Source organism: Thunnus thynnus, chromosome 15, assembly GCF_963924715.1.
Source record: "Thunnus thynnus chromosome 15, fThuThy2.1, whole genome shotgun sequence".
NCBI lineage: Eukaryota > Metazoa > Chordata > Actinopteri > Scombriformes > Scombridae > Thunnus > Thunnus thynnus.
In genome coordinates, this window is record NC_089531.1 from 29,847,315 (window position 1) to 29,873,168 (window position 25,854).

Genomic DNA, 25,854 nt, shown 5'->3' on the forward strand with positions numbered 1-25,854 from the left:
CATTTATCTCAGTGATGGTTTTGAATGTACTGAAAAATTACATTTTAACTTTTTTTTTCTTCTCAGAAACAGTAATTCTTGTTTCTTTTTCAGTTTCACTGTTTTCTGTATTTGATAGTTGCAAATGAAACAAGTTTTACGTAGCATATTTACATCTCTTTGGGATACTACACCTTAATTAAAGCCACGAATAGCTTACTCAGAGTTATTTGAAGCAGTGGCAAAAGGAGGACTGATATGGACTCATATTTTTATTTCAGTTAAAGAGGTTTAGTATGTTGTGTTGTTTAAAGAGGTAAGCATCATAAACTGGCATTTTTTTTACATTTCTAAATTAAAACTAGGTTATAAAAGTCCATAATTATTCTGGCGGCATACTTGGCCTATGTGTTTAAAGTTGTGTTTCCCACTTTACTTTGAATATAAATAGGTACTGAGCTACTTTGCAGTTGCCCAACTACTCAGCAACTTCAGCAGGTGAGTATAGCAGAGGAGGAATAAAACATGATGGTATAATAATACGGCGCCGCTACTGGCTGTCTGTAAGACAACGCTGAGGGCATACGTCACACCACTCGCTCCTGGTACCTAAACACATTGTTAAAAGCCGCTTGATAATGCTCATGAATTGCTACTTTGTTTATCTGATGCTTGGAAGGAATAGTGACCAGTGAGCATCTACTTTCACACAGGATCGTTTTTTTTCTGTTGAATGATCTGAAGAGAGAGAGGTGAGTGATTTCTGACATCACACTGTGGGCTGCTGAGGGAGAATTTGTTGACATTTTTTCACATTCAGCGCCATTTGCAGACAGGTACACCTACCGCCCCTTTTATTGTCCCCAGTCTGAAACGCGCTGTTTTATTCTGAAATCTAATGCAGGCTGAATCCTTTGAATAAAGTGTTTAAATTATTGTGATATATTAGAATATGTCGGCTCATAATAAAGCGGTGCAGTAATGATAAGAACGAGGGCAGATGTAATGGTTAATTCCTTGTAAACAGAGATACTTTTTATATTTGCGTTATAGTATGAATGTATTAAAAGGATGAAATGTAGTTATTATTATTGTAAACGATTCGGTGTATTAGTCATCAGCATCATCAGCATCGCGCTCTCATAATGCTTACAGCGGCTGTAATCAGTCTGCATGTTATCCAACAGTGACAGAGAGGGAGCAGGCGTTACACGCCATCATTTGTTTTTCAGGCTCACTGTACAATCAGCATGGAGACGTTGATGTGTAGCTACAATCAGTAAAGTGATCATCAAGAATGTTTTTAATTGATCTGTCGGAAGAAAAAAAGTTAGCTTCATTTACCTCAATACAGGTGTTCCATAAGAAAGATATTGTCTGTTATGACTCACGGTGCTGTTCTACATGCTGCAATGGCTACATGTTTCATAATTGACATCCCCCTATCACAAATTAGAGGCATCACTGAGTCCCACCTGATTTTTTTTCCACTTCTAAGTTTTCTCTCCCAGTATTTTCATTTCTTGTCTTACCCTTGTTTAATGTAGAAATGTGGCTAAATCATTATTTATGTCAACTCATATTTTTATTTATTATTTTGTTCATATTCACTACAATAAGAGTGTAAAATATCTTCAGTTCCATTATTAGTTGGTTTAACCATCTGTGTTAGCTATGGGTTGTTTATACTCAAATGGCATTTTGACTGTAGTACACATGGAAAAGGTATAACACATGTATATGTATAATACCTTTACTTGTTTTCATCCATACTGTAAGTTGTATTAACATTTGTGGTTTGTATTTCCTTAATTACTTAATTTACCAAATTACAGAATTCTCCTCCTCCTCATGCAAATCCAAACATTCACTTTCTGGATGTTTCTGGAAGATCCATAACCTCTGTAGTTGTGTACTGTGAAATATTATAAAATTAATTCCATAACTTGGATATTAATTTTATAATATCTAAAATTACTATTCAAAATTTCATGATTCAAATCATTTTTTAAGCTCTCCTCACTGAAAAAAGCTTTTAATCAATTTTTAATGGTGCGTTTAAAGTGACAATGTTGCATTCAGAAAGTGAGGTCTGCATGTATATAAACTGATATTTAATTCACTTCCTGTCCTAGTCTGTTTGCCATGCTGGTCTTGGTAGTTAAAGTCTGCTTGGTTATTGGTTCAACGTTCAATTCTAAAACTTTTTCATTGGCTGAAACATCTTAATATTTGATGTCCATTAGAGTGGATATTGGGGTCTTACTGGGTTGATATGGACTTATAGACTGCTCATTATTTAATTCATCATGTTAGATACAGTGTGTGGCACTATCCTGCATTGCCTTTAAATGCAAATATTTAACATCAAAAACTAAAACACTCATAAAACATGTTTGTATGATTGACAGATCTGATCGCTATTACAACGACCAATAATGAATATATTCATAAACTCTTGTGTCTCACTAAAATCAGTTAGGACTCAATCATTGTTTTTGCACGTTTGCATCACATATACTTGTTATGTTGTGAGGTTTGTGATTGTGTTTTTCTCAGGATGTAGACAAACTTTGGCTTCCATTTATTTCATTACAATATTAAAATCATCCCACAAAGAAATCAACTGAGTTCAGGACAGTAAACACCATATCTGCTGTTTTATTGTTGTCCAAGTTATACGCTATTTGTGTGTGATGATGCAGAGCAGACTTGAATAAATAAGTACTTTCAACTCCATTAGTAATATATGATAATGCAACACTGGCATCAATAAAAGCAGACATGATGCTGACTGAGGGATCATCGAACTCATTGATTGTCATACTCTAGTACAATATGCTTAGAAAATGATCACCATAGAGAGCCAGTATACTAGAGGTCAAATTAGAAATAAATAAATTATAAAATATCTAATCAGTCAAACTCTTCTATCAGAGCTGGATATCACTGTCTGGCCTACTGATCCTGCGCCTTTAATATGTATCTCATCATTGCTGCTCTCATGCATTTAGTCCATTCAGTGGGGTTTTCCTTTTACATAATGTTGCATGACATGCATGTGTGTCCGTTGAGGTGAGTGTGAGAATGATCTGATGTGACATAGAACTACTATACCTGTGTGTGTGTGAGAGAGAGAGAGAGAGAGAGAGAGAGAGAGAGAGAGAGAGAGAGAGAGAGAGAGAGAGAGAAAAGAGAACAAAAGAATGATGACTACCTAACAGGGCAAACTATGAAGGCATAGTTAAAACTGAAATTTCGAAAAGGATATTAAGGTTATATTATGTCACATTGTCATACACACAGATGTATATAAGCTCATAAGAATACATAGTAACACCAACATTAGTTATAATACCATCAATTGTTGTCTCATTGTACTTGTGTTGTTACTTCAGTGTTTGAGTATGGAGATTTGTTTTTGACTTTGGGAACAGATATCTGTGGTAAAAATGTTCTAAATGCAAGGATCATTTATACTTAGCTCTTCCTGGAGCTTTCAACCATATCTCATAGCCTTATTCTGTGTAACTTGCGCATCATGTGACCTAAGACTAGTCACATGGTCTCTGGTGTCAGAAGTGAATTTCCTCCGTGAATGTCCTCCGACCTTTAACCTCTTCTCAGTAGATAAAGAGGTCAAAGTGGTTTTGGTCTGGTATTCACAGACAACTGATGTCTGTTAATTCAGTCTATTGCTCAGGGTCCTTTCCATTTTACTGATGAAGGGACCCCTCCATCTGTCACATGTAATGTCATGATGATGTCATACACAACTACAGTCTTCCTCTCAAAGGGGGTCCAGTCTTTAGGGTGCAGAGATCTTAAGGTGTTGAATGGTTTGTGGAAAGTGCTGACTCCCCGTGACTTCTGACCAGTGTTGAGCAAGTTACTTGAAAATTGTAATTAATTACTAATTACACATTACTCATTGTAAAAGTAATTACATTATTTAACTCAGCTTTACTCAGCTAAGTTTCCTTTAAAGGTTTAATGTGTAAAAATTGGTCACCTGATCCAAACAAATTGGGGGCGGCTTTCACTTAGCTGGTGCAACCCAGTGCAGTCGGTCGGATCAGCTGATATGACCAGTTTGGCTTCACCTTTGGGGAGCTGTCATGACATCCATCTTTATATACAGTCTATGCTCGTTACTGAAAAAAGTAATTCCATTACTGTAACGCCTTACAAAGTAATGCGTTACTGCCGAACACTGCTTCTGAAAGGTCCTCTGTAAGGTAGTCTCACTGTGATGCTTCTGGTGGTCTCTGTTGAGTCTTGAGTTCTTGGTTGTTCTTGGTTCTTAGTTTTTGGTTCAGTATTTTGATTGTTGGTTTGTATAACTGTTGGCTAGCAGAACATCTAAAACAGTACGACACTGACCAAGAACAACTGATACATCTTTGTATGGATAGTTCTCCAACGTTGTCAGCTTGTAACCAATTTTAGACAACTTATACAAACTTCAGCTCCAAACAATCCTGGAAATATTGACAGTATTGCACTCATAACTCAGTACTGCATGATTGATTGTCTATGTTGTTATCATGTATGGTGATGGAGATCCAGATTAATTTTTTTCTAATATGTTATGTTTGTGTCCTTTGTGCTTTTCCAAATTAATTAAATACTTCATGACACCTGCACTCTGTCTCAGAGTGTGTGTTGCGCTGTTGATATTGATCACTGTCACTGACGTCTCCTGAGTCCGACATCTTTATCCCTGAGGCCTAGTTAGCAGTGTCACCCCGCACTACCCTCTTATAACACAGATGCTCTGTAAGGACTCAGCTGTTTGTGTGTGCTTTTCTTCTCTTGTGTCTTTCATCAAATATTCTCTGCTTCTGATTTCATCTGGGTCAGAGTGACTCCTAGTTTCTGGGTTGTCTCCAGAGCTCGTGCCAGCAGAGTGGCACTGTGAGGATCCGAGGGGAGGACAGGGGGTTGACTGATAGACATCCAGCTTCCTCTGGCCTCCACATCAGCACACAGCAGCCTTTAATCCCACACAGGGCCCGATTAATTTTAAAGCCGCTTTCAGTCCTTAAGCTCACTTTCAGCACTCTGACACACGCTACCACGTAGGCAGAAATGTAGATACTATGCTTAAGAGTGTTTTTTATTTTCACAAATGCATTTCAGTTTAACCTTTGGAACATACCTTACACTGAGTCCCAATCTAAGAATATACTGTATTTGAAATCTGAAGACTGGGTGGCTCACATCGTTATTTTAACCCCTAAAATCAAGTTTCATGAGATGCTTTTGTGCTCAGTGTTTGATGCAAGATTCAGTCAGAGCCAGAATGTTAGCACACGGCCAAAGAGATGATAAGAAAGAAAATACTTGATGTTCTGTAAACCTTTAGAATGGTACCATGCAGTGGGTGTTTGCAGATACGTAAGTGTATTCTCTGTGGAGTATTTGATGCCAGCTGGTAGAATCTCTGACTTCTGACCTCACAGCCGTTCACTGTAAAAACATATTTGACCTTTAGAATGCCCTGATCACCCGAGCTGCTAATCACCTGAGGCTATAAAGTACAAATGTCTGAATAGACTGCTCATTTGAACACTGTGTCCACTAACAATCCTGCCTAAAAACTGACTTGGTCGGTCAGTTTTTCTGTCTGTGATGGTGCACCAAAATCAAAACATGTCGCACAACTCTCCTCCATTACATTACACAGCTGTATTGAACAAACATTTTTGACTACTTGCCTATACCAGAGTTCATCAATCGGTCATGCAACTAGATCACCATAGATACCAAGTTTATATATTGCAAATGCACCAAATGTAATAGATTGACATAGAAATTAGTTTGTGTTATTGAAAAGATGGAAGAGATTTGAGTACTCTTGAGAAATTAGATTTATAGAGATTTTGCTGTCATGGTCATTTTTATTTTTCCTGTAAAGTTCTGTGTCCATTAAGAGTAAATGTTGTGTTTTGTAAAAACTATTCCAAAAACATGATGGTATGTTCTTTTGTATACTTAGTATGGTGATCTATGGTTATCTATAAGTAACCTGAAACAACATCACACACCCTGATGAAGGCAAGTTAGATAATAATGTTTGGTCATTAAAGTGTGGTGTTCCTATGTAATTTTGGTGGACTGAGCATTACACTCTTATAACATTGTCAGACTCATGATGGACGTTTTTTTTTAAATATCAAAACTGATGCAGCAGAACTAGAGATATTGTCTTTTTCATTCCATGCATTCTTCTTCTTGCTTCTGCTAACCTCACTTCTTTCTAACTCCACACCACCAGATTTTTTTGATTTTCAAACTGGTAGTCTTCATCCCCAATCAACGTAGACTTAGTATAAAAAAAGACTCATACAATTTTTTTCACACATGCAGTAGTTCTCCCAAACACTCAGAAACACTCTTTGATGTAGAAAATCTGTTCCCCATTAAAGCCCACACTGGCCTTAACCTGGCTGTTGCAAAGCTAGAAATGATGGAGTGATGGTCCCCAGAGGATGATTCCTTATTAATTTGGTGGCCTGTTTTTCCTCAAGTGCCTCCATCAAGACAAAGTTCACATTTTAGCTCAACTTCTAAAAAGGTTAGAATAACAGGATTGTAAATTTGGTGTAAAGAACATGGCAGCCTCTTGATGCCACTGAGGCCTTTACACATTTAGGCCTGTAGTTTCACCATGGTGAAGTAGAAACAGTGGAAACAATAACATTGTAAAAGTGTATGTTTACTAGGGGTGGGCCCGAATACAAATTCATTATTTGGCAAAGCACAAATAGTGGGTTTTTATGTACATTTATTTGGTACAAATATTTTTAAAATGATTTCTTTTCAAGAAGAAAATAAAACATGTCAAATACCAGCACACAGGCCAGTTACATCGCTATCTCAGTCTCTCTCCTCTGCTGCGCTGTTATGTCTATTAGCAGGCTCAACCTGGGGAGTCACATCCACCTGCTACATGACTCACATTTCCTTATTTGGACATCACTTCCGGAGTTGGGGATGTTCCCCAGAGATAAAGCTGAGCTACTGACACAAATTCTTTCAAGGGATTCTCTATAACCTGTTGTTCCCCTTCTCCTTTCCACGAAGTTAGGTTGTAAAAAATAAGCAATAAATGAAAACTGCAATTCAATAATCGCCTTTGAAGTTCTTTACACGTTATATGCTGTGCTGTCTCTGTATTAGGGGTGTATAAATAAGTAGAGGTCTGTCTGCACATTTGCGATGCACTTGGTTTTACCTCAGTAGTCAGCACAGTCATCTATGATCTAGGAGACTGGAGTTCAAGACCTGGTGTGGGGACCTCCTACAGAAGATAATTTATTCATAAACACTTTTAACACTTTAATATCCTAAAATTAAAAGCGTTATAAAAACTAAAACTGCATTTTTATGCCCATTTCTATTGGAATACAAATACAAATACAAATAATTTTCCTGCCTCAAGAAATACAGATACAAATACTGGGCTCTCTGCACATCACTAGTGTTTACTGTAGCCTTAGTTTACAATGGTCCACACTGTTAGGACTCGGTATGTTGAGTCTAATGTGGGTATGTTATGAATATTCTGTCTGTTCTTTTATTATCTGGAGAGACTCTGCACAAGATGCACAAACTGGGGGTTCCAAAAATATTATATTGTTATCATATGAGAAAAATATCATAAACTCAATGTTGAGTAACAGAAGAAACATATTTTACTATATGATAAATTAAACCTGCAGTGTGGAACTTTTAGATATAAATGAATTTCTGTTGCATTCAAGCCCATGCCAAATGAGTTCACACAACGCTGATTAAGCCTATCACCACCAGATAAATCTCTCTGTATTTCACAGTATACAGAGTTTTTAAATCTCATGTCGGGGGCGACATTCCCACGCTGGCCTTGGCTGTTAATTGTGCAGCTCTTCTAGACTTTCCAAATGTTATAAAAGTAAATGGATCAAATTCTGATAGTGAAACGAGTCATTCTGCAGGGGTTGTGTGAGGCTCAAAATAATTAATCCACCGTTTTACAGCAGCAACAGTAGGTTACGGTCAGTCGTGTACTGGCCAATTGGGATACTGGGACAAATCTCAGTGGGCCAGTCGACCGTTTTTACCGGCCCTCTCAGTGTGCCTGTCATTCGGGGTGTGCATGAGAGCGTGCTGCATGTCTGTGTCAGGCAATCACAGTGGAGCGCCCCTCTTTACTCTCACTGACAGAAGGGGGAGACAAAAGTCCCACACTCCAGCTTTAAAATAAGATGTGGATAAAGTCATGAGGAATAGAGACAATACTTTTAAAAGAAAAAATCACAAGTCACTGGAATATTTTAAAATAATATATTGATGTTAAAAATAATAATAAGCTCACTGTAAATTCACTAAACCCACCAGATAATGTATGTTCTAACATGGATATTATATGAATACTATAAAGGGTTATATCAAGAACAGTTTTTATATTTAGATTAGTTATTATTTTTCTGCACACATAAATGGAATTGACTGAATAATCCACTTATGAAACAAAATACTAATTTGACTTTGTAGGACTTGTTTTCTTATATTCTCAGCTGATGGAGCGAATGTCTCTCAACTGTGACACAGTTCATGATATCAGTAGCTGAGAGAGTACACGGATCATTATTTTTCATTAGAAACACTTTTTCAGTCCTGTTAGTGCCAGCTTTGCACACAGAGCTGCTGTTCTTGATGGTAGACCATACTGCTGTACCACACCATCAGGACACTAAAGGCCTTCTTCATGTTTACCGATAGGAACATGGAACAAGCATGACAACACTTGAACTGAGACAGCCTTTACCCCTCTTGTCATGGGGACTTCTAATGATATCAACTCATCAGAAGAGTTTAAGGTGAAACTGTTGTTTGTTCACCAATGTGGAATAAACACAGACTCCCTATTTACTAAATGACGATGATTAGTAAGTGTCCGAAATCTCAAATCTCTATTTCACTGAGCAAACATTTTCAGCTACAGATGAGGGGCTGTGGTGCTACTCAGGACTGAAAAGCTGCAGACATTCGTGTTCTCAGCGACACCTGATTCACACACACCTTAACTGAACAATCAGCCAGGAGGACATGATCTACTTGTTTTTATCAAAAGTACTGTTTAGTTGATCACTCTTGTGTGCACCTGGAACTGTAGAGCCCACGCTCTCACTTTTCTCTGCCTGTCAGCACTTGTGTGGCTGTGCCAGCATCCACTCAGCACTACAGGCTGCCAGCAGTTTCTGGAACTTCATGGGGTGGCAAGCTGTGATTTCTGTACACCCTCAATCTGCCAGCAGACCTTAAAGTGTTGTATCAGGAGCCATAAGCATATTAAACATTTCAGTCTACACAGTAATGGGTTGTCTGCTTCTGACAGATGAAATTGAGGAATGTGTAGAATGATCTAAAATAAGACCTTCAAGGTGTCAAATACAATTAGAGTATTTATTACCTGTTCTTCTTTTCACAAATTGCTAAGGAAGTGTATGAAAATTGTTAGGGCAGCTGGGGGGCTGAACCGTAGACGGATTCAAGTTGTCTTATAACAACAGTCAGCTGTCCAAATAAACATTGAAACAGGTTTTTCTTCCTCCTGTTCATACTGACCATTAGAAGATCCCTTCATAATGCACTTACAATGCAAGTGATGGGGGCCAAAATCCACAGTCCTCCGTCTGTGCAAAAAAAAAAGCTTAACAGGGAAACACTGTCCGAGGAAACACAAAGAGGGAATTCGATGCTAAAAAGACTGTAAATGTGTCAGATATCCACTTGATATGACTAACTCAGACTGCTGAAGCCTCATATAAGCTTCACATCAACTTTTAAATGACTGTGTGGACACACTGTGGATTTTGGCCTCCATCACTTCCATTGACAGCACATTTGAAGGATCTTTTAATAGTCAGTATGAACAGGAGGAATGATTACAGCGAGGAAAACCTCTTTCACTGCTCATATGGACACCTGACTGTTGTTTTAAGACAGACTTGTGATTCTGTCCTTTAATATTTTCTTTGGCACCTCCTCCTCTCTTATATCCCCAAATAATATAACAGTAATGTGCTCAGACTACTCAACCTCTATTTAAACCTTCACATGTTAATGGCAAAATTATTTTCACATAGACACCAAATTCCACATTAGAAGAGGTTAACATATCAAAAAAGTGTAACCTCTCTAAATGAATCTTTCATCCCCAGTGTCACTGTCAAAAGTGAACTGGGCACAGACAGCAGCAGTTCTGTGTCTTTTGTGTCTTTTTAGTATTGACGCAATGAACCACACAAACACAGATGACAGTGCACACATTCAGACAGTCGCTCCTCGGAGTGTTGTACTCAGCTGTTCACAAGAAAAGTGACAGAAAAACAAATGGGACTATCCAACACATAGGGTCAATGTTGATGAATTAATCTAATTGAATAAAGTTTTAAATGTTTAATGAGTATTGTAAATGAAAACATATGTATTGCTGAACCTATGAATGCTAATTCAGCCCTTAAACAACACATCAGCACCAACTTCTCACCGGGTACGGAGGACACATACAGAGTTTGTATGGCGGTTTAATACTCAGAAAAGAGACTATCCATCACTTGATTACGTACTGGTCGTCAAGTTCTTCAGTGCCTGGTCACCCAATATGACAAACTGTATAACTATATAGTAATATCATTCTTTTCAACTGTCAGTCACATTAAATCTGGCATCAGACCATAGTGAAATTATTGCTACGGAAGCCCTGTATTAATATAAATTATGTTGTGACCTATCATTAGGACCTGCAGAGGGTATCAGGCTGTGATGTCATAAATCTACTGGGCCTCATGACAGGTGACACCTTTCTCTAGCCCTGACCTAACCGTCCTCTAACCTGCCTTTAAATCCTACTCTCACCTTAGCAAAGAGCAGATATTCAGCAGTTTGACCCAGACTTATTTCTACACTGTTCCTGTTTAGGCTAAACTGTGGCTGTCTCCCCTGCCTTGATCTTAATGCCATGGCCCGTTCAGTAGCCTAGCCATCATCCTTACTTGTCCAGCTCCACTAGTCTAACAAATATTTACTAATTATATCAGAAAACTTTCTCTGACCTAGCACACCTTTTAAGTGTCCTTGAATCTTACTCCCATCCAAGCAAAGAGCAGGAACTCAGTGGTAGGATGTGAATATCTACACTGTGTCTGCTCAGGCTAAACTACAGTGGCTGTCTCAACTGGCTTGATAGGCAACTTTATCTGAATGCCATGGCACATTCAGTGTCCAACCACAATCACTGTATAACTGGTTCCAGTAGTCTTACAAGTAGCTACTTATTAGCAACCTCTCTGGTATGATAAACTTTTCTTGAATCGTGTCATACCAAGGAAAAAGAACAGGGTTTTTATATGAATTTGTGTGAAAGTGTATGCAGGTATACAGGGTCATCAGCAAAATTGTAATGTTACTTAAGTAATAAAACATTGGTTATTTAGTATGGTATTAGCTGCCTGGTTTCTTTGATCTTAGTAGGGCTAGGCCCCCCTGATTTTCTCCATGCCCACCCACACTATGATTTCTGGATACATTACTAAACAGAATTTCTTGATTTGGAGTATGTTTTCTTAATTTTTGTGCTTTCACTTTTGTATGTGTTTTAGTATTTGTTTCATTTTTGGATTTGGAGTGAAAAACCACTACATATATATATAAAAGGGACATCAGAGTATATTACAGCCAGTGTTCACTCTGTGCAGGTACATGACAGTTACCATTTTGACTATTAATCATAACACTCTTTCTACTTTCTGTGACAGCACTGTGGCTTTCTTGTTGAAGCTTCAGTTTCTGCAGGTAGATTTATTTTTGTGATGGTGAAACAGATAACATCAAAGATGGCAGCTACAGCTTTGAAAATAACAAGATATCCACAAAGCAGATTTACCAAAGAGGTTAAGGTTGACATCAAAATGTTGGCTTTTTTGGGAGGATTAAGCCCTGTCATCAAACTGTGTTAGAGTTTTTGACCGGAAAGAGCCATTTCAGAAAAGGTTTTTTGTTTTAATGTTGCTATCTTAACCAGGCTATAGTCATTCTTAAGTCAGATAAAGGTCAGAATAAAGCAACTTCAGCCTTAAATGCCAGCGATCGCAAATTGTCTACACACATTGTCAACATATTGTTCCCTAAAATGACAAAGACAAAAATGATTGATAAAAACCAACCTGTGCAGTGACATGAGTGTACCACCACTGTAAAGCCACTGTTCAACTGAGGAGAGCAGCCAGATAAAGTGTTTTCACCAGGCTGACTGATACCAGAAAGTTGTTTTCAAGTTGGCTCCAGTATTGTTTTTATTTATTGATTCTTTTTCCCTCACCCACTGTAGCTCCATATTTTCACAGTGAAAAAAGTGAAACTGGGGGTCATCACGGATCATTACAGACATATTTAATAACTTCAAAACACATAATAGTATGTCTTGATGTGTGTCACACACACGTCTCTCAGATTGGGTGTGGATTGTTACATTTGTAAAAATGGAAACATATCTGGTCTTTGAGATGGCATAAACCTGGTGGATAAAAACATTTTTACTGACTTAAAAAACATATATATTGTAATTTATCATTACTATACTATGCTTGGAGTATAATGACATTTGTATACACCTATATTTACCAGTTAATTCTCTAGTGTTATTCTACTGGTTCCTTTCATGTAGTTTGCTAATTCATGCAAAACACACCTAACGCACTTAAAGTACTAAAGTACAGTTGCAGTTGCAACATTTGTTTGACATTGAACCTTTTATTGCAAAGAAATAACATGGTCTCTTCTCTGGAGCTCTACAAATAGAATCAGACACAAAAATGCTCTCCTATTAATACAGTAGTCACGTTTTTTATAATTATCTAATCAACCTGAAAAAGTCAGCAGAGATGAAGGTGATCTTACCAAAAAGTCTTTAAAGCATTACAAAATGAACATTGTCTTCAGTCAGTTTCCTCTTCAGGGAGACAATTAAGTCTGCCTGTTTCTAAAGATAATGGTACCCAAATGTAACTGTGCACACAGAGATATTTGTCTTGTAGTTAAATTCAGCTCCACACAGGGCTCTACACTAGATTTTTTTTTTTTTTGAGACAACATGATTATAGTTTAAGTTTATGGAACTATGTTGCTTAAAAAATCATTCTTCCTGTGCAGTAGCCTGTACTTAATAAGTCTGATTAGCTGACTGTCAGAGTGAAGGATATGTAATGGTTGGTCTTGGAGGATCAGGTGAAGTTTTCTTCGTCTGACTGGATTACTGCTCTGATCTGTTGTGTACAAGTAGAGTGATTTTTAACAGGCTGAGGTGGAGATGGAGCGTGTCCACTGTAATAGGATGACTGATAGTGCTGTGTGTTTGTGTGTGTGTGTGTGTGTGTGTGTGTGTGTGTGTGTACTTACAGGATGAGATGGCAGCACAGTAGGCAGTAGGGCAGTTGAAGGGCAGATTAGCAACAGTCCAGTGGTATCACTGGTCATTGGATGTAAACAGTTGGTGCCAGTTCACCTCCTGCTCTCCAGCTGTGATTTGTGATATGAACTGTTGAAAAACAATGGGTTGTGTCTGTGACATCATCTGTGTGTCTCTCAAAGGAGGATTTGAAGCCTGATTTTACCTCTTGAGCTTGGGATCTTTGATTTAGATGTGGTCAGCCTAGTGGAGCTGAGAAAGGATGAATGAGCAGCTGCCACCACAGCTGTCTGCGATAGGCTGAGAGACCTGTCAGTCATGCAAACATGCCCCTCTTTTTGAAACTTTAACAGTCAGAATCCCTACCATGATACTACACATTAGAAGTGACTGCTGCTTCAGACTTTGACCATTCTGTTTTTAATCTGACTCTTGCAGGCCCCTAAACTTTACGGCTTACCAAATCACTGGAATATCTTTTTAAAGCACAAATTAAAAAGTACTTTATAGACAGTAATTCAGATGTTATAATATTCAATATAATATCCAGTTATCTGCTATTCAACATTTTGAATAGCACATTGCATATTGTAGAATCAGCATCATTGTTCACAAGTGCTGCACTGTGATCACAGTGAACAACAAGATGTTAAATACAAACAAATACGCCAGGTGAACTTGTGTTATAAATGAAATGATTTAGTGGTCAAAGACCCCATCTCCACCTGGTATTAACTTGCATCTGTATCTGGATAAATACAGGGTCGTTCTTCTTCTTTTAAAATGATTTTGTTCTTTATCTTCACAGCTGTTGCCATGACAACAGACGAGGCAGAGAGTCACCAGAAGAAGCCGAGGCAGCAGGAGGAGGCCGGCCAGGACGCCCGGTCGCCCTCACCAGAGGAGGAGCAGCTCCGGCCTCGCAACCGCAACTCTGCTGGCCGCGGCCTCTCCCGCCTCTTCTCCTCCTTCCTGAAGAGACGCTCGCAGTGCGAGAGTGAGGCGGGAGAGAAGGAGGAGAAGGAAGAAGAAGAAGCTAAAGCTCCCATTGCTGACCCTGAACCTGAACTGAGGACAGAGGGAGAGGTCGCCCTGGACCAGCACTCAGTCAGCAGTGCTGAGGCTCAGGTCAGGACACATGCTGTGATATCAATAGTTTGCTTTCATTCACCTTCGCTGCATCTTTGCTGCTCCATCTGCAACCACATGTTGCTAATGGTCATGAAATTCAGGATTTCATTCATGAATCTGCATTAGTGTTTTAATGTCTTGTGAATGTTTTGCCCCATCTTCACAAGTTAGTCATTTCATGTGTTGGGTGGATCAGAAAGTCTGATCAAAAAAGCCATAAAAAAAATAAAGAAGCATTAGAAATGTATTACAATCCAACTGCACAAACCACCTTAGGAAGTGGATTGAAATACATTCCAGTGTTCATCTCTTCAAGATGCATACTACATACAATACTAATCTTTACTCCTTCCAAGTCTTGGTGTGGATTCAAACCGAAATCAGCTCTGCATTAGAAGAGTGCAGGGAGCTGCATTGTTGTGGGTGTGTTGTTTAAGGTACATGTGAGGCAATAAAATATGACTCAGAAAGTCCAGTTAGAGTAACAAATCGATGAATTTAAAAGGCTTATCATATGCTGAAACACCTCATAATTTCTAGTACTCACAGATAGGATTTAACAATTATTTTATCTTTTGGTGTAATAATTGAAAGAAAAACAGTAGAAATACAGCGCTCTTGTTACAAAGTTACACACATGAGCTGTAAGTAAAAATTAGGTTTATTGTAGATTACTTAAAGAGAAATTAAACTAAAGACCAATTTACCAAAACCAAATATGGTGGAAGCCAGGGGGGAGAGGGCAATAGGCTGACTGCTACTAGTTTATACAGAGCAGCCAGTCTGTCCAGGTGATCTACCTGTCCAGGTGTCTGCCTTACACAGAACTACTCTCCTGAGACTGAAAATGTGATCACTATCATTAGTCTTTGGAGTTTCTAAACAAACTCTGAACAAAGTCTGAATTCAGCCTTACTACATCAGTAAGTGGCCTGTGAAAGTAGTCTCACAGAGTTTGTCCCCTGTGATAACCATCATACTCTGTGTCACATATAAAGTGATAATTCATCTAATAACATTGTTTTGATATGATTTTATTGCTTAACCAATTTTAAACTGCTATTTCTAATATGAGTGATGATAATATGACTGATTTAAGAGATTGTAGACTGGATTGTAATCAAAGTGTCTTTGTCAGGGTGTCCAGGTAGAGAAGAAAGACGTTGAGGAGGAGGGGGAGGGTGGAAAGGACAAAGAGACCGACAAGGAGAAAACAGAGGAGGCTACCCTGGATAAAGAGGAGGACAAGGAGAAGGAGAAGGAGGAGGAGGAGAAGGAGTGTGGTCAGGGAGAAGGAAGCAGTAAGGGAGAGAAGGAAGAGAAGACGACAGAGGAGGAGGCCAAAGCTCCCAGGGCTCCACGTCGACCCAAGACCATGCAGATCAAAGTCACCCTGCTGGACGACACTCTGTATGAGTGTGAGCTGGATGTAAGAGACACACACACCTGCTGCTTTACACTATGAAAAGTATGAAAGTCTGTAGCTACTAATATTAAAATCAAATCATTGAATCAAATTTAATTTTATGCTTAGGTAAATAACATAGATAAGCCCAGTCTCTACTGCATTTTGCTGTCATTATGGTCGCGCTGAGTTTCCCTTTTCTCCTCTGTTTCACTGCTGGTGGGCTGAGCGCTCTGTGTTTGTGTGTTCCACTGAGCAGAGCAGAAGAGAGCAAGGAACCAGGTTGAGTTGATGACAACTAACTACACTTGTTACATTACTGTAAGTGCAATGAAAGCTTTGTGAGTAAAAAGCCAATAAGAGTAATTTAATCCACGCAAAAGATGGACAGATGACAAGGCGAAGGGGCTTTTAAATCACAATGTTACGATGATAGAGGCTCAGTGGTCAGCTCAACCCTAATAGCTGGTGCAACCCAGTGCAGTTAGTCAGATCAGCTGACATGATCAGCTGATGTCTCCCCAGCCAGTGTCTGCTGCTGCAGCAGCCGGCTGCCCTGACAATGTGTCTATGTGACTACTTTCTTATGGTGGCCAACAAGGGCAAATGCGCTGCAACTTAAGAAAACACATACAAATAGACAAAACAAAAGCAAATGAAGAAAACATCTTCATAAATTTGACAACACATGCACAGCATTTACGAAATGTGCTGCAAATACCACAGCACAACGGAAGTGTTTCCAGAGGACACTCAAGAGTACTGAGGATTTCAATAACTCATAAGCGAAATGTTGTTAAAACACAAACGAGGTCTCTTTCCTACCGTAGTAAGATAGACAATGAGCTACAACCTTATTTTCACCAAAACAATCCGTCCTCTGAGCTGGACAAATAACATTGTTATCTATGTACAGCCAGCTGTGAGGCAGGTTTGCAGGACCATCTACAAAGTGCAACACTGAAAAGAGATACTTCAATATTCAATAACTTCACTCTTATACAGTGTAACATCCCCAAAATCACTTCACACATCAATGGTCTGCTGTTGGTTATAGTACAACACTTGATTTGGGAAAGAATGGGTTAGGGGTTATTGAATATTATAAAAGGTAATTTCATGGGATTATATACTGAGATATAGATCCCTATCAGTTATGCCCAGGGTTTTATCTAACCTTAGCCAAATGTGTGATTTACCCTGTTTTATTGGTGAGATCTGATGGCAAAGATCTCCTTTATATGACACCAAGAGTCCCCCAGTGTTCTGCCCTTGCTTTTATAGACGGCACCATGACTTGATTATATCCTGGAGGACAGCAAGTAAGCAGATCATTTTGGAATTATGTTTCTGTCAACATAACTACATCAATTTCTTTAACAGATTTCATGAATTCAGGGTTTCCACTCTTCAGCAGGTTGAGGAGTGGAGACCCTGAATATTCCAGCAGCTTATATGAAATGAACGCATTAAAAACAATCAACGTATATAGTGAGAAAAATATGTAACACCTACAGCTATCTATATATTCGCAATACTGAATAGTAATTTTCTATGAATTCCTTTGAGGCATGTACGATTTTCACTAATACCACTGTGCTGACTATTACTATTGCTATTATTACTACAACTAAATAACAATACATTTCCATGTTTTTCTGTTACTTAAGTGGGAAGGTGTTCTGAGTATGTACATCTTAGTTGAACAGAAGCCACGTGCACAGTGTGTGCAGCATCTGTCGGATGTCTCCCAGCTCAGAGGTAACGGGGGAGGGACTGTTCCAGATATAACTTAAACTGTCTGCATGGTTAGATGCCACAGGTCAGTGAGAAAATATATTATTTTGAGATTTGAGTAAATTGAACATTTACCTAGTGCTGTGAAGGCCAATAGTGTGCCGAATCTCTGTCTAGAACACAAACTACTACATTCCACTGCATACACTGATAGTCCAAGATCACTCCATCACAGAGAAACAAAAAAACATGTGGGACAGGACACACCACAAAAGAGACACTCCTATCTCTTACTAAGAATCCTCAAGGCCCAAGAAACCTGGTAAAAGTAAGGATGTGCACAACTTCTAACATAAGGCTGCAAGAACCATATTTTCATTAGACATCGAAAGCGTATACATGGATATCCACACCCAAATGGAACTGGCAGGTGTAAAAAGCCTCATGGAGAAATGCCAGGACGCATCTTGACCAAACCAAGCCATCCTGAAGCTCTCCCATCTCAGTTCGGCACGAAATGATGTTGACTTTGATGGAAATTTTACCTGCATATCAAGTGGACAGCCATGGGCAAACGCACAGGCCTGTGCCAACATCTACATGGCCAACTAGGAGAACTCAGTCTAAAGGGCTTTTCACAGTGCATATTCTTAGCCCAGGGCTAAAGATAGCCTTGGGCTAAGAGTTGACCCAGGATTAACTTAGCCCCTTTTCACACACACATTGTTAACCCAGGGCCCAGGGCTATACGATTCGTACTGCACTGCTACTAGCCCTGAGTTAAATGTCCATTGGAACACACGACTAATGTTTACATTCTAGAATGATTTGTGACTACTCCATTGTTTACTTTAGCCCCATGTCACACTGGCACCTTTTAGCCCTGTGTTAAGTCAATTTTCAGGGGATAACCCCACAAACTCGGGGCTAACCCTGCTCTGGAGCAGGGCCAGCAAGCCCTATAAGCTAAAGTCGGGGTTAGCCCACTTTGGAATGTGCCAGGATTGTGCCAGTGTGAAAGCTGTCTTAGCCTGGGGCTAACAGCTCCCTTAGCCTGGTGCTAGGAAGGTTCTAAAAATGCTTTTAGCCCTGGGCTAAGTACAGTGTGAAAAGCCCTTGTTCCAAATTTCTGTAATACTATATTTGATACCTTTTTGACAACATCTAGTATTTGACCTAATACTGAAGAGCCTATGGAGGTGAAACTGCTAACCGGCCACTTGGAGATCCAGTTTTTGGATGTCACAACCTTCAAAGGACCAGCCTTGGAAACTAGCTGGAAACTAGGGTCTTCTTTAAACTCACTGATTCCCATGCCTTACTACACAATTCCACCATCACATAGCCTCTTGTAGAACTCGCTACAGACAAAAACAAGATAACTCCTTAATTAGATCCATGACTTCCACTATCAGCTCCAACAAGCACCACCTGTCTAGTAGCCAATCAGAGACTCATCCAGACTTAAAATCACAGAAGAACTCACAAAACTACCTAAACACCACTGAGCTGGCAAGTCTGGACTTGCCAGGTCAGTGGTAAAACCATGGACTGAACCCTCCACACTCTATGAATTCTGCACAGAGATGCTTTTTAAGCATGAAGTCATCTGTTACTGAGGTCTCACTATCTCCAGCCACTTCTGGTTCTTCAAGTTCTGAAACTGCTGTTCCTGAGCCTTACAGCCAGCTTAAAACCACAGGTAGTGGATTCCTTACCATCCTCAGACAAAACTTCAGGTACCTCTCCTAAGGATTTAGTAAATGTAGGAAATGTAGGAAACTAATCCTTGGTACTTCTTAGTACTGTATCCCCCATCTCAAACAGGTAGCCAGAATCAGACAAAATACATTGGACAGCAAGCACTGCAAAGGAAATGTAAAACCATTGGAGAGCTTTTCTAGAATTGGAAACCAGCCATCCACAAATCCATTCCCAGCAAATCAGTCATAACCTCTCCTCAAACTTTCAACTAACTTCAATGCAACACCAATTATTCAGAAAGGGTCTCTTCTTCATTCCTACCCCTGCCTCTTTATGAATCAAAGACAATTTTTTGCAGCGCATCTTTACTTGTGTCACAGGTGCCTAAATATCTGAGCCTTCTTTGAACACCAATCTTATGAAGACCCTTCCCTCCTTCACCCACAATATTCTTGGGAGCCAGATTCTGCAGAACTTCCAGAAAAACTTCTCATCTCGTTCCAAATGGACAGCCACACTATCTGACATGTCAACATGAAAATACTAATCTGTCAGGGCCCATATTTATAAAAACCTTTCAGAATCACTCCTGGGATTCGTGTTGAAGTTCACTAAAGACTAAAAATACTCTTACCTTGGAGTGGGACTTAAGACTCATTTATGAAGCATCCTATACCGACTTTCAGTAAGGAGGGGGACTCCTAAGAGAGAGTGTGATGTCACTGTTTAACGACACACAGAGCGATAAAGTAGAAGTTGTGATGATGTGTGGTTCTCTCACATCTTAGTTTTAAACATTAGACAATGGTAAAATTTGAATCGCAGAAAATAGCATCATTTATTCAGTGTTGGTTTTATGTTGATACATAAATATCTTTTTACCATTATATATGCAAAATATTTTGCCAAGATATGATAAAATGCATCACTCTGAGAATTTTTGGATAGTAAGGAATGATTTCCTACTCTGAGAAGCTTGATAGATACAACTCCAGAAGTTCATGACAAGCCTTAATGGATCAGAATACCTCCATTTTCATAAAGCCAGCAGACAAAGGTGGTTCTGTGGTGATCATGGACAGGCATCAGCACATCCAGGAGGCCCTACAGTAACTTAATGTAGTGATGAGCAATAATGTTTACTTGGAAAGAAAAGCTCACTGTGGCTACAATCCATCTCAGACTAGTCCTCTCCCCTAGCGAGTCCCTGCTTCAGTTTGAACCTGACAGCTGTTAACATTCCTGTGGGAGAAGCTGCTGCTTCCTCTGAGCCTCTGCGCTGTTCTCACCATCTGCTCAGACATGCTCAACACATTACCCAATACATTGTCCTGTATGTGATGTCATGTCAGTTACATTAGCAGGTTAGTGTCTAATTATTCTGTCTTGTTCTCTTTATGTATGTGTGTGTGTGTCAGAAACATGCCAAAGGCCAGGAGCTGTTCATGAAGGTGTGTGACCACCTCAACCTGCTGGAGAAAGACTACTATGGCCTGGTCATCTGGGAGACGCCAACCATGAAGGTGAGCTGGTTTCTAACTGTCACTCAATCCAACAATCCCAACCTCAGCATTCAGTTAACATAAGAAAAAGGCAGATCTCAATAAGTAAACGTCACTGATGGTTTAGATTAACCTGTAGCCCTCAGTGCTGAATGGTGTTTGATGATATCAAACCTCATGCTACATCCCACATTTTCGTCATCAGATTTGGATGGACCTGGCCAAGGAGATTCGCAGGCAGGTACAAGGTAAGCTGAACTTTGCCCACAAATATACTCTCTTCTCTCATGTCTTTTGTAACACGTTTCTGATATATGGTTACACTTATGTCATCACACCTTCTTTTTCTTTCTCAAGGTGCCAACTATAACTTCACCTTCAATGTGAAATTCTATCCACCGGACCCAGCCCAGCTGTCTGAGGACATAACAAGGTACTGCAGGGGCTCCAGGGATTTTGTTAACTTCTGCAACTTCTACCTACCAACATTATTTTATTCAGACGTTCGATGTAGACAGGATTTATTAATCTAGCTAACATTGCAACATTGTATCTAACATTGCATGGGGTATTCAATGACTTCAGGAATACGGGTCCAATTTTTACTCCTCTACTGCAAGATTAATTTAAATGAATCCTTAAGGATTGAAATACTATTATCAGCACACTGATTGTTCCTCCAATAATTCCTCCGAGATCACGTAGGTGGAGATCTATTTCTTGAAGGATTTGGCTGCTGATTTTCTTTAATTTTCTTATTGTCAACAAATCTCATGTGCAGAGCCAAACCAACAATGACCTGATCTACTAACAAGTAGGGATGCACCGATCTGACTTTTTCTGTCCTGATACTGATATCAGCCAATACTGAGTACCGATCTGATACCACTGTTTAATTGATAAGCTGTATGCCCCACTGTGTGGAAGAGACTGGGATCATTGTTTTATGTATAAGGCAACATCAGGCTTGACTTAAACATTGCATTCCTAACTTTGTAAAAAGGTAATAAATAAATATATAGATAAAATTTACTGAATTGTTATTTATTGAACTATCCGATACCAGATTGGCCCATTGTCAGCGATACCCAATCCAGCTATTTGAATCAGTATTGGACCGATATCCGATATCATATCAGTATCGGTGCATCTCTACTAACAAGTATTGTGTGTGTGTATCCAAAACCTAATATATCTTATTCCTCTGTGCCATAGACCTCCATTGTTGTCTAAAAACTATTAAAAAATGTCAATAGGTCACACTATTGCACTGGTTGACTTTGAACTGAAATTCTTTGAGAAATGTACAGTATAATGTAGCACAAAGTCAAGTGGTTGTGATATGTAGTACAACAAGCTAGTGAAGCTGTAAACGGAACCACATTCCCACTCATGCGCAGTGGCATCTGCTGTAGGAAGGAACTTCTCTCCTGAGAATTACAATCTTATCACTGTTGTTAGTCTTTGCAGCCGTTTCTAAACTAACTAACGTGACCAAACTCTTCATAATGAGGGAACATGTCACCCAGTGCAGCAATGTGACTCACTGGTGTTTTTTTAATAGTTTTTGGACAACAACGGAGGTCTACGGCATAGAGGAATGTTATATCAGGCTTTGGATACACACACAATACTTGTTAGAAGGATGAGTTCATTGTTGGTTTGGCTCTGCTCTTGAGATTTGTTGACAAGAAAAGCATAGAAAATTGCCAGTTATATCCTTTAAGGTGGATCTAAGAATATTTAGTGTAGTTTAGTTTATTTGAAGTTATGAAAACATTAAATCATGCACAGGACTTGATGTACAGTGAGTAAAGATACAGGAATCCAATATGATGGATGACCTACAAACTAATACAAAACATTCCAAAATGATCATATGTAAAATCACAAACATGAATAAAATAATAAATGTATGTGCATTGGAGGCTTCAAGTTTCCACATCACATTTGTGTAAGTTGCATATTGAACCATGATTGGATCCAAATTAGATGTGATGTAACAAATCATACCCGTATTTAAACGTGTCAAACTTAGGTTTAAGGTGAGCACAGAGAAACTTTTCTCCTTCAGCAAATAAATGTGAAAACCACTTCTAGAAGATTAAAAATCTCAAAATCCACCTACTAGCCCTTTCTGGAGTTTTCAACTGAATCTCATGGCCTTCCGCAGTTAATGCAGTAAGGATATATATGACCATTCATGAGGCTGAGTTCCATACTTAATACATGTAATACCCTAATAATACCCTGTTTGTGTATTGCAGGTACTACCTGTGTCTGCAGCTGCGTAAGGACATCCTGCAAGGCCGGCTGCCGTGTTCCTTCGTCACCCTGGCCTTGCTGGGCTCCTACGCCCTGCAGTCAGAGCTGGGCGAGTATGACCCCGAGGTGCATGGCAACGAATATGCTAAACAAATGAAGATGGCCCAGGGTCAGACTAAGGAACTGGAGGACAAGATGATGGAGCTGCACCGCACATACAGGTCAGAACACTGACTAAGTCAGCCAGTGGTGGAACCTAAGTAAAAGTACCACAATTAAGTGGATTTGCTGGACAATTATTTTACAACGCAGTATTAAAAATTCTACTTAGATGAATCCACAAAATGTAGTATCAAATGTAAAAGCACTAATGATGGTGGTGCATTAATATTTAAGCACCATTTTAACTACTTTATATAGTGTTTGATAGTTTAATCAATAACACTACATACTAATTTATTGGCGGATCATTTTTTTGTATATAAAATCTTGATATTTGAAATTAACTAGTAATTACAGCTGTCAGATGAGTATAGTATACTCACCTATAAACTGACCCAGTGAGCATTTTCCCATTGAACAGACGTTTAAAAAACGGCTATGGTCACTGTTGAAAAGATGTTCAAAACAGGTTCAAAAGTGAAAGTTTTTGAAGATGTTGATTGAACATTCACATTTAGACCATATTTTATTGGGATTTGCAATACTTTCAACTGAGAGATTTGGATGTGGTTTCTTAGTTAGGCTCCAAAATGAGGATTATTTGCACATTGTAGATGATGAAAAATTTCACTACTGCAAATTCCGGTGAAATATGGTTTAGCAAAGGAGGGTTCCCACACTGGGTCTCAAACCCCGGACTCCCAGACCACAGACAACTGCACTAACTTCTCAGCCAAAGCTCAGCTCCTCTAGAAACTAGAAATCCCAGCTATATATATGAAACACAAAAGTATTGAGTTTTATTGACAATAGCTTAGTATTGATTACAAAAAAACAGAAAGGAGAAAGGACTGTAAATGATTAGTGAATGAGAATAGTGTTTGTGCTAAAGGAGAAAGTGTTGTCAGCAGAGTTGTGAGTATGACATGACTCTGTTGTTGTTGATGGAGTCAGTGCTGTTGAAACATCAAATGCCACAGACTGTAAGCTACATGAAGACATTTTAAATGAAATTAAGAAATGTGAGCTGATAGTAGGTATGCCGGTTTAAGACTGGTGTTCTTCACAACATCACCCTGCTGTCAGTCCTGAATACATTTGACATAAATGATGGCTATGAAGGTCAGATCCTGTATCAGTGTTTGTATCATAGGTTTTACACTGTCACAGTAGTTAAAGACTACTATGGTGTTCTGTCAGGTCGATGAGTCCAGCCCAAGCCGACCTGATGTTCCTGGAGAACGCCAAGAAGCTCTCCATGTATGGAGTGGATCTCCACCAGGCCAAGGTGAGCAGCAGCTACAGCTCAGCAGCTACTCTGCTCGTCATCTCCTCTTTATTGTTAAATGCTTGAAACGTGCTTAGTGTAAGTCATCCTTACTCCCATTACTTCCTTACTTTATTGTGAATGCAGTTCCAAATATCCTTCATGCAGCCTCCCAGAATTCAACAGAAACAACATAAATGTAAAAAAAAAAAAAAAAAAAAAAGCCCTTCACATTACGCCTCTGACACCTCAGTGTGTTTAATTTCATGTATGTCAAGTATTTTTTATGTCATGTTATCTCATAAGTGTGCCTGCCTGGCCTGAACAACAGGAGGACATGTGACTTGTCAGGTTTTACAGCAGAAATCAGGTCAATCTGTTTGCATCACAGTGGAGATTTAATCCAAATATGGAAGAAGGGGCTTTCAGAGGAGTGTGCTGCCCCCCTGTGGGTGATAGTAAGCAGTACAAGACAGTTGCATCATAAAACAGTTGCTGCAGATATAAAAACAGGAGAGTGTAGTCTAACTTACAAGGATAATCATTAGCAGTAGTAGCTACAGAGACAGAGCGTAATTAAGTCCCACCACCCTGGAGAGCAAAACAATTCATTGCTTTCCACTGAATTTGTATTGAGTAAAGGTGCTTCCTTGTCACTTCTGTCTGCTAGTAAACAACAGAAAATGCTTAAAAGCTGCTTTGGATCTCTGTGAAAATGACTCATATACCTGGACATGCTGCTTGTCACAGAGAACACGCAGGTTGAAAGTCAAAACAGAACAGCTGTTTAAGTGAAAGGTATGCAGTGTTTATAATAGACATTTAAATCATAGAATAGCATACAGCTGAAAGGCTAACTGGAAAAAGAGGGGTGTGTAATTTTCTCAACTATGTTTACAAACTGTAGTTGCCATATCAGTTGTGAAGTGTCATGCCAGTCTGTTATGTGGCGGAGTTCGCTACACAGTTGTACTATCTTTACCTGTAGACATGATGTCAGCCCTTGCATTCATGTATTGCATCTTAGCATATACCATATAACAAGTTTCAGCATATGCTATAAACTACCTTTTCCTCTCTGGTAGACGTAAGGTGCTAAAATAATATTCGATGACATGCTGAAATCTAATGTTTTTAGCTAGCTACAGGCATTTTGTTAGCATTGCAACCCTTGGTTGCATATTATGGTAAATAGTAAGTGGACTGTACTCGTATAGCGCCTTTCTAGTCTTCTGACCACTCAAAG

At 39.1% G+C, this 25,854-nt stretch overlaps 1 protein-coding gene across 5 annotated transcripts in view; it reads left to right on the plus strand.

The window, feature by feature from the left end:
* Positions 1–452: 452 nt before the first annotated feature.
* The window catches only part of epb41a (erythrocyte membrane protein band 4.1a), an 84,526-nt gene continuing 59,124 nt past the window's right edge, over positions 453–25,854 (plus strand). For 2 of the 5 annotated variants that reach the window (XM_067611704.1, XM_067611708.1), the window contains exons 1-8: positions 459–731; positions 14,244–14,563; positions 15,705–15,995; positions 20,831–20,935; positions 21,120–21,162; positions 21,272–21,347; positions 23,182–23,400; positions 24,542–24,629. In XM_067611704.1, the coding sequence (XP_067467805.1) occupies positions 14,252–14,563; positions 15,705–15,995; positions 20,831–20,935; positions 21,120–21,162; positions 21,272–21,347; positions 23,182–23,400; positions 24,542–24,629 (1,134 nt within the window). In that variant the 5' untranslated portion in view covers positions 459–731; positions 14,244–14,251. Of the gene's footprint in view, positions 732–14,243; positions 14,564–15,704; positions 15,996–20,830; positions 20,936–21,119; positions 21,163–21,271; positions 21,348–23,181; positions 23,401–24,541; positions 24,630–25,854 lie in introns of all 5 variants that reach the window. The other 3 variants (XM_067611706.1, XM_067611707.1, XM_067611709.1) reach the window with 2 other exon arrangements.